Here is a 13,678-nt window from a genome sequence, read left to right on the forward strand (position 1 = left end):
TTTTATTTATCTGACAGGAAAATTACCAAAAAAAAAAAAAAGCATCCAACTTTTGTTTTTACCTTGTCTCACTAAGACCTGAACTTTTTTGCATGTTTTGAAGAGTCAAAAAAGTGTAGTTGATACCTCATTATTCTAGTTTAGCTCTTCTTTCCTCTATTGATATCTTATTATAATAAACAGTATGATATATATTTTCTTCCCATGTTGAACATGAAGATAAAACAAGACCTTTGTGGTATTATTTTTATGGTTAGACCTATTGCATTTTCACTCCAATGTAGTCCTAATGTTATTCAAAGGGGACCTATGAGCTGGAATATAAAATGTCCCATTCAAGGTATCATTAACAAAGTCAAATTAAATTATTTAAAGATGCCGGTAATTCATATTAGCATTTATAATTAGTTTGCAATATTTTACATTTCATTTGCATTACAAGTACATCAATCTCAATGATACATGTTGCTTGTCAAGTTGATTATTGCAATTTTGCCAGTACTGCTACATTTTGGAAAGCAAATCCTCAAAAACCTAAAAATTAAGAAATGTAATTCTTTTAGAATCGTAACTGAAACCATATATATATTTGTAACTTTCTCAGGTGTCACTAAAGTGCAGAGAATTCTTGAAGAATTAGCAAATAGAAAGAAAACCACCACACTATTTTTCCTTAAACTAATAACTCCAAACTTCACATGCAAAATTCTGTCTCATTCAGTCAGAAATTCAAAACATATTCAACCACAAAACCGCCTTTCTTGGCTAAATAGAGAATTACCTTTTTGAAGTACAGTTAATCAATTTGATTGATAATAAACTTAGTAAGCATGTCTAATGTTTCAGTCTTTGTGAGACTAGTTCATGTTGCCTTCATCGTCGGCTTAAGCACCTGCTTTGCAAATATACTTTAACTTGAGAAGAAAAATGTCACAGCAGCAGTGTCAAGCCATTAAGGGAAACGTCACAACAGTGCACAAAGAAAACACAAAATAGTCTGAGTATTATAAACATATGAGACAAAATACATGGGAGGAGGGCAGACTGTTGTGAATTCACCCATTCATCGATGGCCAAAACCCAAAACCACCTATCTGCAGAATTTTATGATTGGTGGTTTTTGCTGGAAATGATGAGAGCAAGGATGGCTGCTCATATTCCAACTATCTGCGTATAAAAAAAGTGAATTTTTCAGATAGGAGGCTTCGCTCTTCGGTGATCAACATACATGTGTACCTGTACAATCAGTAACTCACAAATGAGACAAACTCAATTTGAAAAATAAAAACCTTCAATAAATTAGCATCATGGGCAACAAAACTGAGCTACTGCTTTTATTTTGATAAGAACCTGTTGTCCATGGACGTCAGAAATAACCCTTTCTGTGAACACCTGATAGTGTGACACATTGCCAAAAAATGGAAAAGACTGCAGAATTTAAATCTCTTCTTGATTACCGGTCAAATATAAAAATTATGATTGTCCAAAAACACATCATGGAGTCAGGAGTCCATAGATCATAAAGGGATTTTTGAAAGTTCTTTAGACAACAGCTTCTGATGAAAATGTTTTTAGGTCATTGCCCAGTTATAGCCTACAGTCTTGTATAATTCCATCAGAATTTAAGTTTACTGAGCTGATCATGCAGTACAAATATTGTGTGAATAGAAAGAAAGCAAGGAGGTAAAACATCCATGGTGTCAAAAGCATATTACTCAAATATCAGCTTTGTGACAGAAATGTGATTTTGCTCAATCTTACTTAATGCTCGCCTGCTGTAAGTAATTCAGGAGGATAGCCTATAAAACCCCTTGTATAAAAGTCCAAATGCTTTTAAATATGACATATTATTATCACTGTATATGATAACAGGCCCATGCACTTTCATTTATTAGCCACCACAGAAGTAGTGTACATATATACAGCTTTAAAGCACAGTTATAACTCATTTTAAGTTCTCTTTCATTAAACTTCAAACCTGTATTTTCACTGTTTTCTCAAAAAGTTCATATTCTCTTTTCGGAAGTCAAATCATATTTACACCACTATCAGCATCTGTGTTATTGTATTAAATGTTCATCTTCTTGACATTAGTGGTAAATTCTCCCAGAGTGAGGTCGCTACTGAACCTGGAAGACGTTGATCTTGCTTGTGTTTTTAAGTGTCTGTCGCCGGTTGCAGAACCACACTCGCACAACCTCTCGGTCGTAGTTTAGTTCCCTTGCAATTTCAGTAATCTCTTGACCAGTTGGTAGTGCGTTCTTCTCAAAGTAGGAGTTAAGAACCTCTATAGCCTGCGGGGTGAAACTAGTGCGTCGCTTGCGTTTCTTCGAAGGTTCGCCACCAACAAACTCCATCAGATTCTGTTGGCCCTTCTGGTTCCAGTGCTCGGCTTCAGCCAGCCACTTCTCCAGCACTGGCTTTAGCTTCTGAGCACTTTTGGGGGTGATATCCAGTTTTTCAAACCTGCAGTACAAAACAAAAACCAAGTCCAATCTGATGTTTTTCATGTGTGCAGACTATCATCACTAAATTAGGCATAGATCCAATTTTCGGGAAAGTAAATTATATATTTAAGGTAATAGACCGTAACCACGCTTTTGACATTTGTGTAAACGTTTTACGGAATATATCTGACAGTTTCACATAAGTGTTTCTATGTGCCACACAACATTAAACAGTAATAATTTACCTGCAAATGGCGGACTGGCTGTAAGCTGGCCCTTCAGTCGCAGTCAGAGCCTGCCCCACTTGTGTCTGTGTAAGCCCCAGGGACAGCCGACGGATCTTGAAATTCTTGGCAAACTCTCGAATTTCCTCCAAATTAATGCATTCTTCGCCGCTGACTACCTGCTGGGGTTCTACAAGAGTGAAGAGTCGGGTTAAAAATATCCACCTACTTGAAACTGATCTAAGTTTGGAAAGGAGAAGCAGGTTCGCTTACTGCTGACGAGCTGGCCCACTTTTGCTATGTCTCCACAGGTGATGGGTACTGTGGAGGACAGCGTGGTGGCCGTCTTCAGGACGGACGGCTGTGGGGCGATTACAACTGGCGACTGAGTGACAGTCGTAACAGAAGCCTTGGAGGAACAAAGTATTCTTATGAATGCAGCAGTTACTTTTTTTAACCTCAAATCAAAACCCAGACTGATTTCAGTGTGTACCTGTGTGTTCGGCTTGGTGAGTGTTGGAGGAGCAGCCACTTTGGGCATAACTGCAGCAGAAGTCACAACTGCGGCAGGTCCATTTCCTACAGTGGCAATGATCTGGCCCTGGGTGTTGAGAAGCAGCTGTGGCGTGACAGTCTGGACCTGGAGACCCTGAAGGGGTAGGGTGGGAGTTGCAGCCCCTGCAGCCAAAGACGCCGGGTTCACCAACAGTGGGAGTGTTCCTATAACCTGTAAAGATTGTTTTAAATTTGAATAAGCGCATATAAATAATTAAAACACAACTTTAGAGTTACATTTTCATTTTCTGCACATTCAACACGGAGCGTTTTTGCTGCTGGGAAATAAGAATGTCTTATTAGCAGTTCACTTGGAATAAAAATCATGTCTTTAAAGATTAAACACTGCACTACTAACTGCAATGAGCTGCAATAATGGAAAGGCTGAGTAATAGACGTGTTTTAGGGGCCAAATCAGTTTCACAGAAATTGTCTTATGCTCCACTGACTTGAAATAGCACCGCTGATTGATGTTAACTGGTTGCTTGAGCCTTTATTCCCAGAAAAAGAAACACTACATGAAAGCATTTTGATTATTCTTGGAGAGGGCGTGATTACCAATCACAACGTATCAACCTTAAAACCAAAATATAAATCGAACAATGTAAGACGAGCATTTGTGGATTACTTGGTCATACCTTCAACATTTTGCTTTTACGACATTGTTTGGCTTTGGAATATTATTTAAGACATCTTCCCCTTGGCTGGAAGTCCAAGAGCAGACAGAGGTTGCAATGTAATAATACAGAAAAGAGTAGCAGTTGCAAAAGTCTTAATATATAGCCCTCACCTGTCCCTGAGCATTTGTGATGATCTGGCTCGTGAGGCCAGCCATGTTGGACATGGCACTGGTGATGATAGGAGTGGAGGCGAGGGAGCTGAGGAACTGGGGCTGTGCTCCCAATGAAGCAGCATTAATCTAAAAAAAGTAGTGGAGCAGAGGAAAATAAAAGTACACGAATCATAAACAAGATGCTAACCATACGGAGCTGACTAGGCAATGTCAGTCTTACAATTGCAGGATTGAGGGAAAGTCCTGCCGTCTGCAGTGCTGCCACAGATATGTTGGACTGGGAGACAGTGGTGGTGGCTGTGGTGGCCTGGGCTGCTGCCACCTGAGCTGCAGTAGCCTGGGCATTGGTCACTTGTGCTGGCTGTGTTGTCATTTGCTGCAAAGCAGCCTGGACTGGCTGCATGGAGGCTGCTTGAGGCTGGAACACTGTCTGCGCATTTGTCTGCAGCTGGGGTTGGACCGAGTTCAAGACTGTCGCAGCTGAAGGAAAATTCAGGGGTATGCAATCTGTTAGGAGTCCTTCGGTGATATGACTAAAGGGATCACTAAAGCTTTTACAAGTCATCCAGAAGTTGCAAATGAATGTTTGTACCAAATTTCATGTGGATATTAAGAGGGGTGAACCAACCCACTGACATCACCATCGCAATTATTGTCGATGTGTAAGAAATCAAGAGGAGATGATAAGTTGTGATACTACGGCACTTTAGAAGTCAGGTGTGATGGAGCCAAAATGATATTGTAACACTGACTGAATAAGCGGGGCACGGCACAAGCATGCAGGGACAGTTCATATTTGACCTTGGAGACCAGCAAAGGGCAGCTTGAGGAGGTTTCCAGCCGGGTTAGCTGCTGCCAATCCAGGGAGAGCAGCTACGTTGGTGGTCGGGAGGGTGAGAACAGCCAGACTGCCCTGGCCGCCAATGGAGCCCGCCATACTCAGGGGGATGAGCAGAGGCTGGCCCAGAGACCCTGTCTGGGCCATCATACCAGTCATCAACGTGGCCAGACTCTCCTGGGTCAGCACCTGATGTTGTAAAGTCAAAGATTTGCTTTCTGTTAGTATTTAGGAATGGGATAGTTGATGTTTTAAATCATTATTTTATTTTTTTACAGCCATGAGACTCAAATAATCCATCTTCCTCTACTGAGCAAACAACTTTCTTGTGTTTCTGTCTGTTTATGCTGTTTTATTTTTGCTGTTGCAGTAATGTGTATCGGTTTGAATTTCCTCTGATTGTCTCCATAGCCTCAGGTCTTGTGTTCAGGTTTTTGGGATCAAATTTGTTCCATTTTTCACATTCACTGTATTCTGGAGGCAACTAAATCATCTGCCGTCGCCTGTGGGTGACATAAATCCCTCTGACAAGTGAATATTGGACAAGAAATTATAGGTGAACAGAGTAAAATACAGATATCCCTTGTCGCTCGTCATTTCACATTGCGCTTTAAAGCCAAGTGTACCCCAAACACTTGTTTCCAGTCTCTGTTTAAGGTCAAAGAAACCAGACTGCTGAGGACAATATTCCAATCACAAAACATGAATATGAAACCGTGTAACCTCGTAGTTCTACCTGTGGACAGCCTTGTACAGTGAGGGGCATGGCAGCCTGTGGCTGCGGCATGGATACACTGATGGGAACAGCAGGAGTTAGCGTTTGGACAGCGGGGGCCGGAGCCTCAGACACCACCTGCTGCTCGCCCAGCACTGCAGGGGCAAAGCAAAGGCAGCGTTGGTTCTTTCTGACATTTGAGGTGGTTTTCGCAGCTGTCATCAGCAGGTCTGTAAAACTGTGTCATATGCGTGTGAATAATGAAAATTCATCAGCTATGCTTTGTCATTTAGTGAGAGTTTGATTTACCTACTCCCCCGGTGCTCTGGGGCACGGAGGGGCCGTCCTGATTGCTGCCACCCTCGGCTTGTTCTGCCGCCTCAGCTGCTCCCTCCTCAGCTTTGCCTTCACTCTTCCCATCAGCTCCTGATGTCGGCTGAGATGCATCAACCTCGACCTCTAGCACACGAATAGTCTCATGGCCGGACATCACAATGACCTGGGCAGTTATCAGGAATAAAGGCTGAGATGGAGCTGTCTGCTCTTTTGAATTTTTCTTTTTTGTTCAAGATTTTACTGTTGTTTTAAATATAAATAAAATATTCAAATATAGTCTCTTAGTACCTGAAGGGTTATGAAAACAAACAAAAAAAACAAAAACAAATGTATCACCCGCCCCCCCCCCCATCCATTCCCCTTCTAGCTACATGTATTAAATCTAATTTAAACCAGTGGTATGCAATAATGAAAGACCTAGTGGACAGGCAGCAAGACAACCTGGGCTGGAGGACAAAGTGCAGAGAGACAATGCAGGAAGAGAGAGGAGGATGCATACCTGGTTGTCTTTGGCAGGGAATTTCAAAGTGCAGGATTTAAATGGCTGAAAAAATACTTCTGCAGTCAGACAGTGAATGGCTAAGGAGAACAGAGAAGCCAAGCACATATTAGGACACAATGACCCAAAACAAACAAACAAACAAAAAAAAAAAAACAAGAACAAAAATAAATAAAAAAAATGAAAATGAAAAGAGCATGAGTACAACATAACAATGATAAGAGCGTCAGCCAACAAGCAGCTCAAGCAATGCTTTCTCCAAGATCCCCTCCGTGAAGTGCATTGCTTTTGTTTGCTGACTATGTGAATGTACACAGAATGTTACTAGAGATTGAAAAAAAAAAAAACACAATTAATTATTAAGCATGGCAGTTTTAAGACTGATAACTCACAAGCATAGAACAGCAGGAAATTATTAGGCAATAAAACACAAAAGTGGTTCCTGATCTCAGTGAGCTGCTGTGTTGACGTTAATCATCCCGTTATTGACATGACACGCGGGCACATGGAGGGTGACAGGAGCAAACAGCAGTGAAGAACTTAAGGACAGCGTGTGTTGTAAGGGTCAGGGCCCCTCGCTGCTCAGACAGGTGAGTGTTACCTGCTCATTGACAGTGAGCGGAGCATCTTTGGGAGGGAGATCCTGGGAGTTCATGGCTCACTGCACCACCACAGTCACTGTCCTCCTGGCATTCTGAGCAAAACACACAGATTAAACAAACAAACAAACAAAAAAATTTTTTTGAAACTTCAATTAAAAAAAAAACACACAAAAATATATAAAGTTTCATGTCTGTTGAACCTTGCAAGTCTATTTAATCTGCACTTGAAGGGGCCCAGACTCTCGTGCTGGAGACTGTTTTTTTTTTTTATATTATTATTTTTATTCATGGCTATTTCTGTCATTACAGGACTAGACTATTTGGAGGGGCCTATAAACAGGCCACACTGTGTTGCACTTCGCCGGCGGAGAACGGGAAGAAACGCTGATCGCAGGCATTAAAAAAAACAAAAAAAGTGGCTGCAAATTCATCACAGGTCACAGAAAGAGCCGAAGAGGACGGCTTCCGTGCTGCAATGCCCCGTTAGAAACGAGGATCTGTCAAAAACTTCAGCGGGTGTTGATGTGCTCCCCACCCCCATCCCGGCCAATAAAAGTCTCGACGCGTCGGCCACTTTTGGAGACAAGCACCAACCACCGAGCACAGGCGACAGAAATCATCCCGACCCGTGCCAAGAGACCGAATATTATGTATTTCCCTCTCTTTATCATAAATATATAAATTATGCTAATTACTAACATTGCATATTAACCAAAACTCATTTCCTCTCGCCATTTCGCTGCGATGCGCGAGGAGCAGGCTCGAGCACGGTCCGGTTATAATATTCAACTTACCGCGTAAAAATGCAGCTTATTTGCGGTAATCCCCGGCTCTTATAAACGTCCTTGTCACAGTTTGTTTCAGCCACACATAATTAAAAATTCACCTCAGCTCCCAGACAGGCGCTGTGACTGCACACAAAAGAGGTATTTGCATTGATAAGGAGGGTTGCAATGTTAGGATCCCCCCCCCCCCACTCCTTTCTTAATATTTAATGACGATGCCCCCTTCTGCAACACTTCAGACAGTCCAAAAAAATCCCCCGAGGTGTCTCAACAGAATCCCATTTCAGCTGCAAAGTCGAACAAATTTGCCACAAAATTGGCCTTTTGCACTACGTCATGAACATAATTTATGCAAGAAAGGATTCTTGCATTGAAAAATGTCTGCCTCGACTTGAGAGCTGCCATGGCTCTCTTAAAGGGGAAGTGCCTCCATAAAAAGCTCGAACGCCTGCGAGCAGCCATGAATCACCGACACCGAGAAATAATGGATGAAAAACATTGTGCTCGATGCTGTTTCTTTGTCTGACTGACATTGTGTTTGAAGGAGGAACTACCTGTTTGAATACAATTATAAAAGCAGCACAGCAAGACCCCCCCTCCCTCCCCCCATGAAACAATTACAAATGTAATATGTCAACTTTTATTGACACAAAATCTATTGATATCTGTTTATTTTCTCATGTTTTTTTTTATCTTATTTTTGTTCGTTAATGGCACAATTACCGCCGTCAGATTTATTGAAAGTGAAAATAAATAACTCTAAGTACTTAAATCAGTTCGTGCAGTTCAGCTGCTGCTTTTGGCAGCTGCTATTCAATCAAAAAGAAAATAATCAAACCCCATTAATGTCTGTTGTTGATACGTGTTATCAAGACATTTTAATCCTGAACTATATTTAAGAGAGCAGAACTAACAAGGCTTCTGCACACAAGAATATTTTTTTTGTCGTCTCAGTTCCACCAAAAAATATCATTGGCATATGTGGAAAATGTCCTGTTGTTTGATCAACGTTAAGCAACTAGTGTGCTGACATTAAATTTTAAACGTTACCATAAACGTGGAAAAGCTCATGTGATGTAAACATGTAAACTTGAAACAGGAAGTGAAACGTTGCCATGGAATCATCGAGTCACGGCATCCTCAACCACGTTTTTTTTTTTTTTTTTTCCAAAATAGCAAAATTATTATTTCTTTGTGCCACTGAAACGAGAGAAAATACAGACATTGTTATTGCTGGAAGTAATAATAATAATAAAAAAAAAAAAACCTGCCGAATTTCAGGCGGATGTTTCACTTCCTGCTTCGTTACTGTGCACCCCTTGTCATTGAGATTATGAGTGATGATTCAGAGACAAGTCTCGCTGTGATGATAATTATTATTCCCTCTTTTATATATTTCTTTATGTATTTATTTATCGTTAAAGAGACGGAAAAGAATTTCACCTTGGCTCGTTTCTCCCCATTTCTGCCTGTAGGGGGCGCGCGAGCGGGAGGTGGGGGGGGGGGGCGAAGCGCTGCGTGCGTCGCGCGAACCACCGACAGAGAGCGAGTGACGTCACAATCCCACAACAACAAGAAGCTGAAAAACAAGGAAGTGGATGATCGCGAAGCAGCCCGTAACCTGTTATAAGGCCGTGACTACATACGCAAGAGTCTCCCTTTTAATCTGACATTTTCCTCGAGCCTCCGGATCGGCCCACAACAATGAACAACAAAGGTATTTCCCCGGGCCTTCGTTTTTTTTTTTTTTTTTCCGGCCGATCGTTTCGACCGTTAGCGGCAGGACGCCGACGTTTATAAGTAGAGACGAGGAGCCGTCGTTATGGCCATCTGAAGGAGAGGACTTCACGTTTAGCTACGTACACGACAATAAACCGACGCTTTCTGCTCGACACGGAGCACAGCGGCCGTGTTCAACTTGTCCGTCCGGTGTACCGTCTAAACACCGGAGCCGATGGTGATGCACATTTAGGTTTACTGTCACGGTATTTTTGCCGCACCATCGCTGGCTAACTCACAATATTTTCAGCCAGCTAGCATCACTAAAACAGACCAGTTGTGTAAAGGCATGGATGACACTGTTTCCTCATGTTCAGAGAGAGCCACGCAAAGGAATGTGTCCTTACTGCGCTAATAATGTATGCATTTTACCTTTTTTTTTTTCAAAGTGTTATATAAAACTTATCTCTTAAAATATAGTTCTATCTAAAATTTAGATTCACGTTCAACCACTTGTGCAATCCTTTTGTTCTTTTGAGACAATTTTAAAGCAAAAACATTTTTTTGAAAATCTCAAATTCCATCTAAAGGCCACTCGCAACCATAAAATCTACATCTGAAATAATTCATTTACACAAGAGCAGTAAATATGTATATTAAAGCATCTAAGATGCAAAACATTTAGATTACACTCAACTGATGAGATGATTAATCAGATGGTCAAGATAATTTACAGCTAATTAAGCAATGGCCGATTTATTGATCACAGATTGATTAGTAACTAATTTCATTATTTTAATGCCGAAATGACAATGATTCAGCTCTCAAATGTGACTACTTTCAGTTTCCTTTGTGTTCCTGCTGGACAAAGCAAGAATACATGCCTTCATCATGGGTTTCAGAAAATTGCCAAAAATGAAATAATACTTTTGGTAATTTTGGTAAATGAATTGATTAACATAAATAATAGGTCATAATTCGGTACCTTTAGGTATTTAGTTCCAGCCGGGCACTTTTTAGATGTAGGGTTGCAACTTCTCATTATTTTTATTGCTGATTCATTTATTGATTATTTTTTGTTTATTATTGAGTGTTAACAATTGCAGATTGTAGGAATGCCAATCATAAATTCCCAGAAGCTGAGGTGATGCAGGTGTTTTTTTTTTCCTCTGATGACAAAGAGCCAAAGAAAGTTAGTTGCCATTCAATGTCCACAAGAACCACAAATGAATTTTAGCTGTAGTTTTCATAATAGTTTCGGAGTTTAGCAAAGTAAAGTAAAGAAGATAGGATTCATGGCCACCTGGTTCACTTTGTGTACGTCACATTTGTCATATGTCTGTGTCAGTCACTGTTCAGCTTCTTGGCCAAATATGTGCTTTAAAATGAAATTGTTGTTTTGCAGGTTCATATCCACAGCAGGCTGTGTACCCTCAGCAGAGCTCTGCACCTGTATACCCTCCTGCTATGCAAATGTCTCCTCAGGCACCTCCATACACAGACACACCACCTGCATATTCTGAGGTAACTATTGCTTTTTTTATGTTATACAACAGAACAAATAATGCTCATAGCAACTCTTCTGAAGAGTTTTAAACCTGCCTGTCCATCTCTGTGTCTGCAGATATACCAGCCCAGATATGTGCTTCCACCTCAGGTGCCTGGTCAGATGCCTCAGATGTCCTCCCCCTACCCTGGTACTCAGGTGTTTATGCCCATGCAGCCACATATGGCTGTTGGGCCAGTGAGCCAGAATGTCCCCATGGCTTACTATCCCATGGGAGCCATGTACCCGCCTGGTTCAACAGTGATGGTAGATGGCGGCTTTGATGCCGGTGCTCGCTTCACAGCAGGCAGCAGCGTGTCCATCCCAGTGAGTGTCCCTTCTAGCTCATCGATTTTAAGGAGCCATATTGATCTCAGTTAGGATCCAGTTTCAGCTCATCTGTCTGTGTTTGTGTGTGTGCTTGTCTCTTCTCTGCTCCAGCCCCCACCTCCTGGACATCCCCCTAATGCAGCTCAGCTGGCTGCCATGCAAGGTGCCAATGTTGTAATGTCACAGCGCAAGAGTAACTTCTTCCTGGGTGGATCCAATGGAGGTTATACCATCTGGTAACAGCAACTTCTCAACTCCTCCATCATGCCTAAACCGTGCTCCCGTCCCAAATGATGCCCCAGTTCTACCCCCATCCCATATACCACCCTCTTCAGGCTGCTTGGCCTTGCCACAATACTGATATCACCTAACGGAATGTAATATTTTAGAGCCCTTGGTAAAGGTACAGTACTCCACTTGTGACCTCGAGGTCAAATGATTAATGCCACTGCCTGGAGAGGATTAATGCAAATTTTTATTGTTGTAGAATTCATGCCATAAATCTTCATTGGGTCTTGCCTTTTTGGTCATTCCAGATTGGACCTCTGTCAGGCATTTGTTGAAGAGACCTGCTCTCCTTTGATCAAATGGATCACAAATTACATTGAAATGTTCTTGTATACCTGTAAAGCTACGTAAATGAAATGTTGAAATATCAGACCCGCATTATTTAGTTTAGCTGCTTTATGGTGAAAGTGAAACGCAGTTACAAAGTTGCAGTTAAAGCGCAAAAAAAAAAGAAGAAATCTCCACTTGTCTTTTTTGAAAACTTTTAGTGTAGTTAAATTAATAGATGTGTAATAGTTCCATGTAAATACCAGTATGATAATGATGATCAAGAGAAATTACATCAACTCAATTAAACAGAAAAAAAAATCTGCATCCTGGATGCTTTTAGTTAGAATTGTCTTGTCTTTTGCACAGTATCCAAAATACCATAGCAAATCTGTTGCACAGTGAACTGCCCATCTGACAGATTGTTACATTTAAATCACTTGTAAATTAATGAAATTTAATTAAAGCAAATAATTGAAAAGATTCCACGCAATATCCAAAGTGAATTACTGTACCTTGTTGGGCAACTTGTAGATGAACATAGTCAAGTGCCAAAGAGCACTGGGGATAGCCCTAATTTAAAGGAAATTAACTTCAGTAAACTTAAAGGAAAGAAATTAAAGTAAATCCAAATAGTAAGTTGAACGGGGAAGGGGTGGTTGGTGTAACATTTTAGCTTTTTTTGTCTCCTGTTTCTATCTCACAGTCGGATACCCAGAGTTTATACACTAAATGTTTATTGTACAGGTCTCAAGAACTATCCTCCATTGTTCTTCTCTCACTAAGTATAATTTGGTATCGTCAAGTTTAAAAAAAAAAAAAAAAAAAAAAAAAAAAATCACCATCAAGGAATGTCACCTTTGTGATAGCCTTAGTCAGCATTTTATAAGGTTGAGGAGACTTAAATATTTCAGTGTTTCGTTTTCTTCCTTCAAGACTTTTTCCACATTCAAGTGATTTACATGAGTAGATAGGCTAATAAATTTGTTAGTATAACCAATGAGCTGGTTGTACCAAAGATTTGGTCTACAATGCACTTAAGTTTGGTTGTGACTGTAAAATTTTCCATGTCACAATTTAAAAGCAAACATATCATTGAATGAGCAGTTCGGAGTTTGTCGGCACTTAGAGCCGTCAGGTCTGACGCAACTGCAATTGTTAGTTAATGTGTTAGTTAACGTCACTTTATGTGGGTCACTTGCATCTTTTAAGTTGTTGCATACTTTTTGCACCTTTTGCTATGTACAAATTTGATTAAATACTTTTTATCTGAGATGCACTGCTAAGCAAATCTGAGAAGTTGCAGACATGGGGCTACTCTCTTTTTTTAAAATTCTGGTTTCATGTCTTTTTAAAGGAAAGCTGTGAGATTTTTGAACATTTTTAGATAAAAGAAAATGCTTCTTTTTCATCAAGTCAATTCCATTTTAAAACAATGTCAAGATGTGTCGTGTTGTTCAGTAGATTGAAAGTGTATGCAAACTTTTTGCAGTGAGTCTAGTATCACTGTCAGCATAATTGTTAATTTCCAACACATTTTTGTGCTGCTAATAAAACCTCTTTAGAATATTTACATCCTACATTATCGTGCAAGCTTAAATAAAGTATCTGAAACTAGGTAAGTCTGTGTGGATACCATCGACTGCTATTTGTATAGATATTCTTCATTTTGGTGTCTAGCGTTAATGTGTCACTGGGTATCCGACATACCACTTCCAAGTTTTAACAGCTGTG

At 40.5% G+C, this 13,678-nt stretch overlaps 2 protein-coding genes across 4 annotated transcripts; one reads left to right on the top strand and one right to left on the bottom strand.

Annotated features, from left to right (window-relative positions):
• Positions 1–57: 57 nt before the first annotated feature.
• On the bottom strand, positions 58–8,036 carry pou6f1 (POU class 6 homeobox 1). 3 transcript variants are annotated; one of them, XM_029506511.1, is made up of 12 exons: positions 7,804–8,036; positions 7,009–7,101; positions 6,408–6,487; positions 5,882–6,071; positions 5,594–5,727; positions 4,821–5,046; positions 4,240–4,499; positions 4,017–4,145; positions 3,165–3,398; positions 2,945–3,080; positions 2,693–2,861; positions 58–2,466 (listed from the first exon to the last, which is right to left on the bottom strand). In XM_029506511.1, exons 4-12 carry the CDS (start codon positions 6,060–6,062, stop codon positions 2,121–2,123), a joined length of 1,815 nt encoding a protein of 604 aa, XP_029362371.1. In that variant the 5' UTR covers positions 6,063–6,071; positions 6,408–6,487; positions 7,009–7,101; positions 7,804–8,036; the 3' UTR covers positions 58–2,120. The 3 variants fall into 3 exon arrangements, with proteins under 3 accessions (XP_029362371.1, XP_029362369.1, XP_029362370.1); XM_029506509.1 differs by lacking the exon at positions 6,408–6,487; XM_029506510.1 differs by lacking the exons at positions 6,408–6,487; positions 7,804–8,036 and adding an exon at positions 7,545–7,628.
• Positions 8,037–9,369: 1,333 nt separating this feature from the next.
• dazap2 (DAZ associated protein 2) lies at positions 9,370–12,782 on the top strand. Its single transcript, XM_029507427.1, has 4 exons — positions 9,370–9,511; positions 10,919–11,037; positions 11,138–11,386; positions 11,501–12,782. Exons 1-4 carry the CDS (start codon positions 9,499–9,501, stop codon positions 11,627–11,629), a joined length of 510 nt encoding a protein of 169 aa, XP_029363287.1. The 5' UTR covers positions 9,370–9,498; the 3' UTR covers positions 11,630–12,782.
• The last annotated feature ends 896 nt before the right edge of the window (positions 12,783–13,678 follow it).

This window comes from Echeneis naucrates, chromosome 7 (genome assembly GCF_900963305.1).
Source record: "Echeneis naucrates chromosome 7, fEcheNa1.1, whole genome shotgun sequence".
In the NCBI taxonomy this organism is placed as follows: domain Eukaryota; kingdom Metazoa; phylum Chordata; class Actinopteri; order Carangiformes; family Echeneidae; genus Echeneis; species Echeneis naucrates.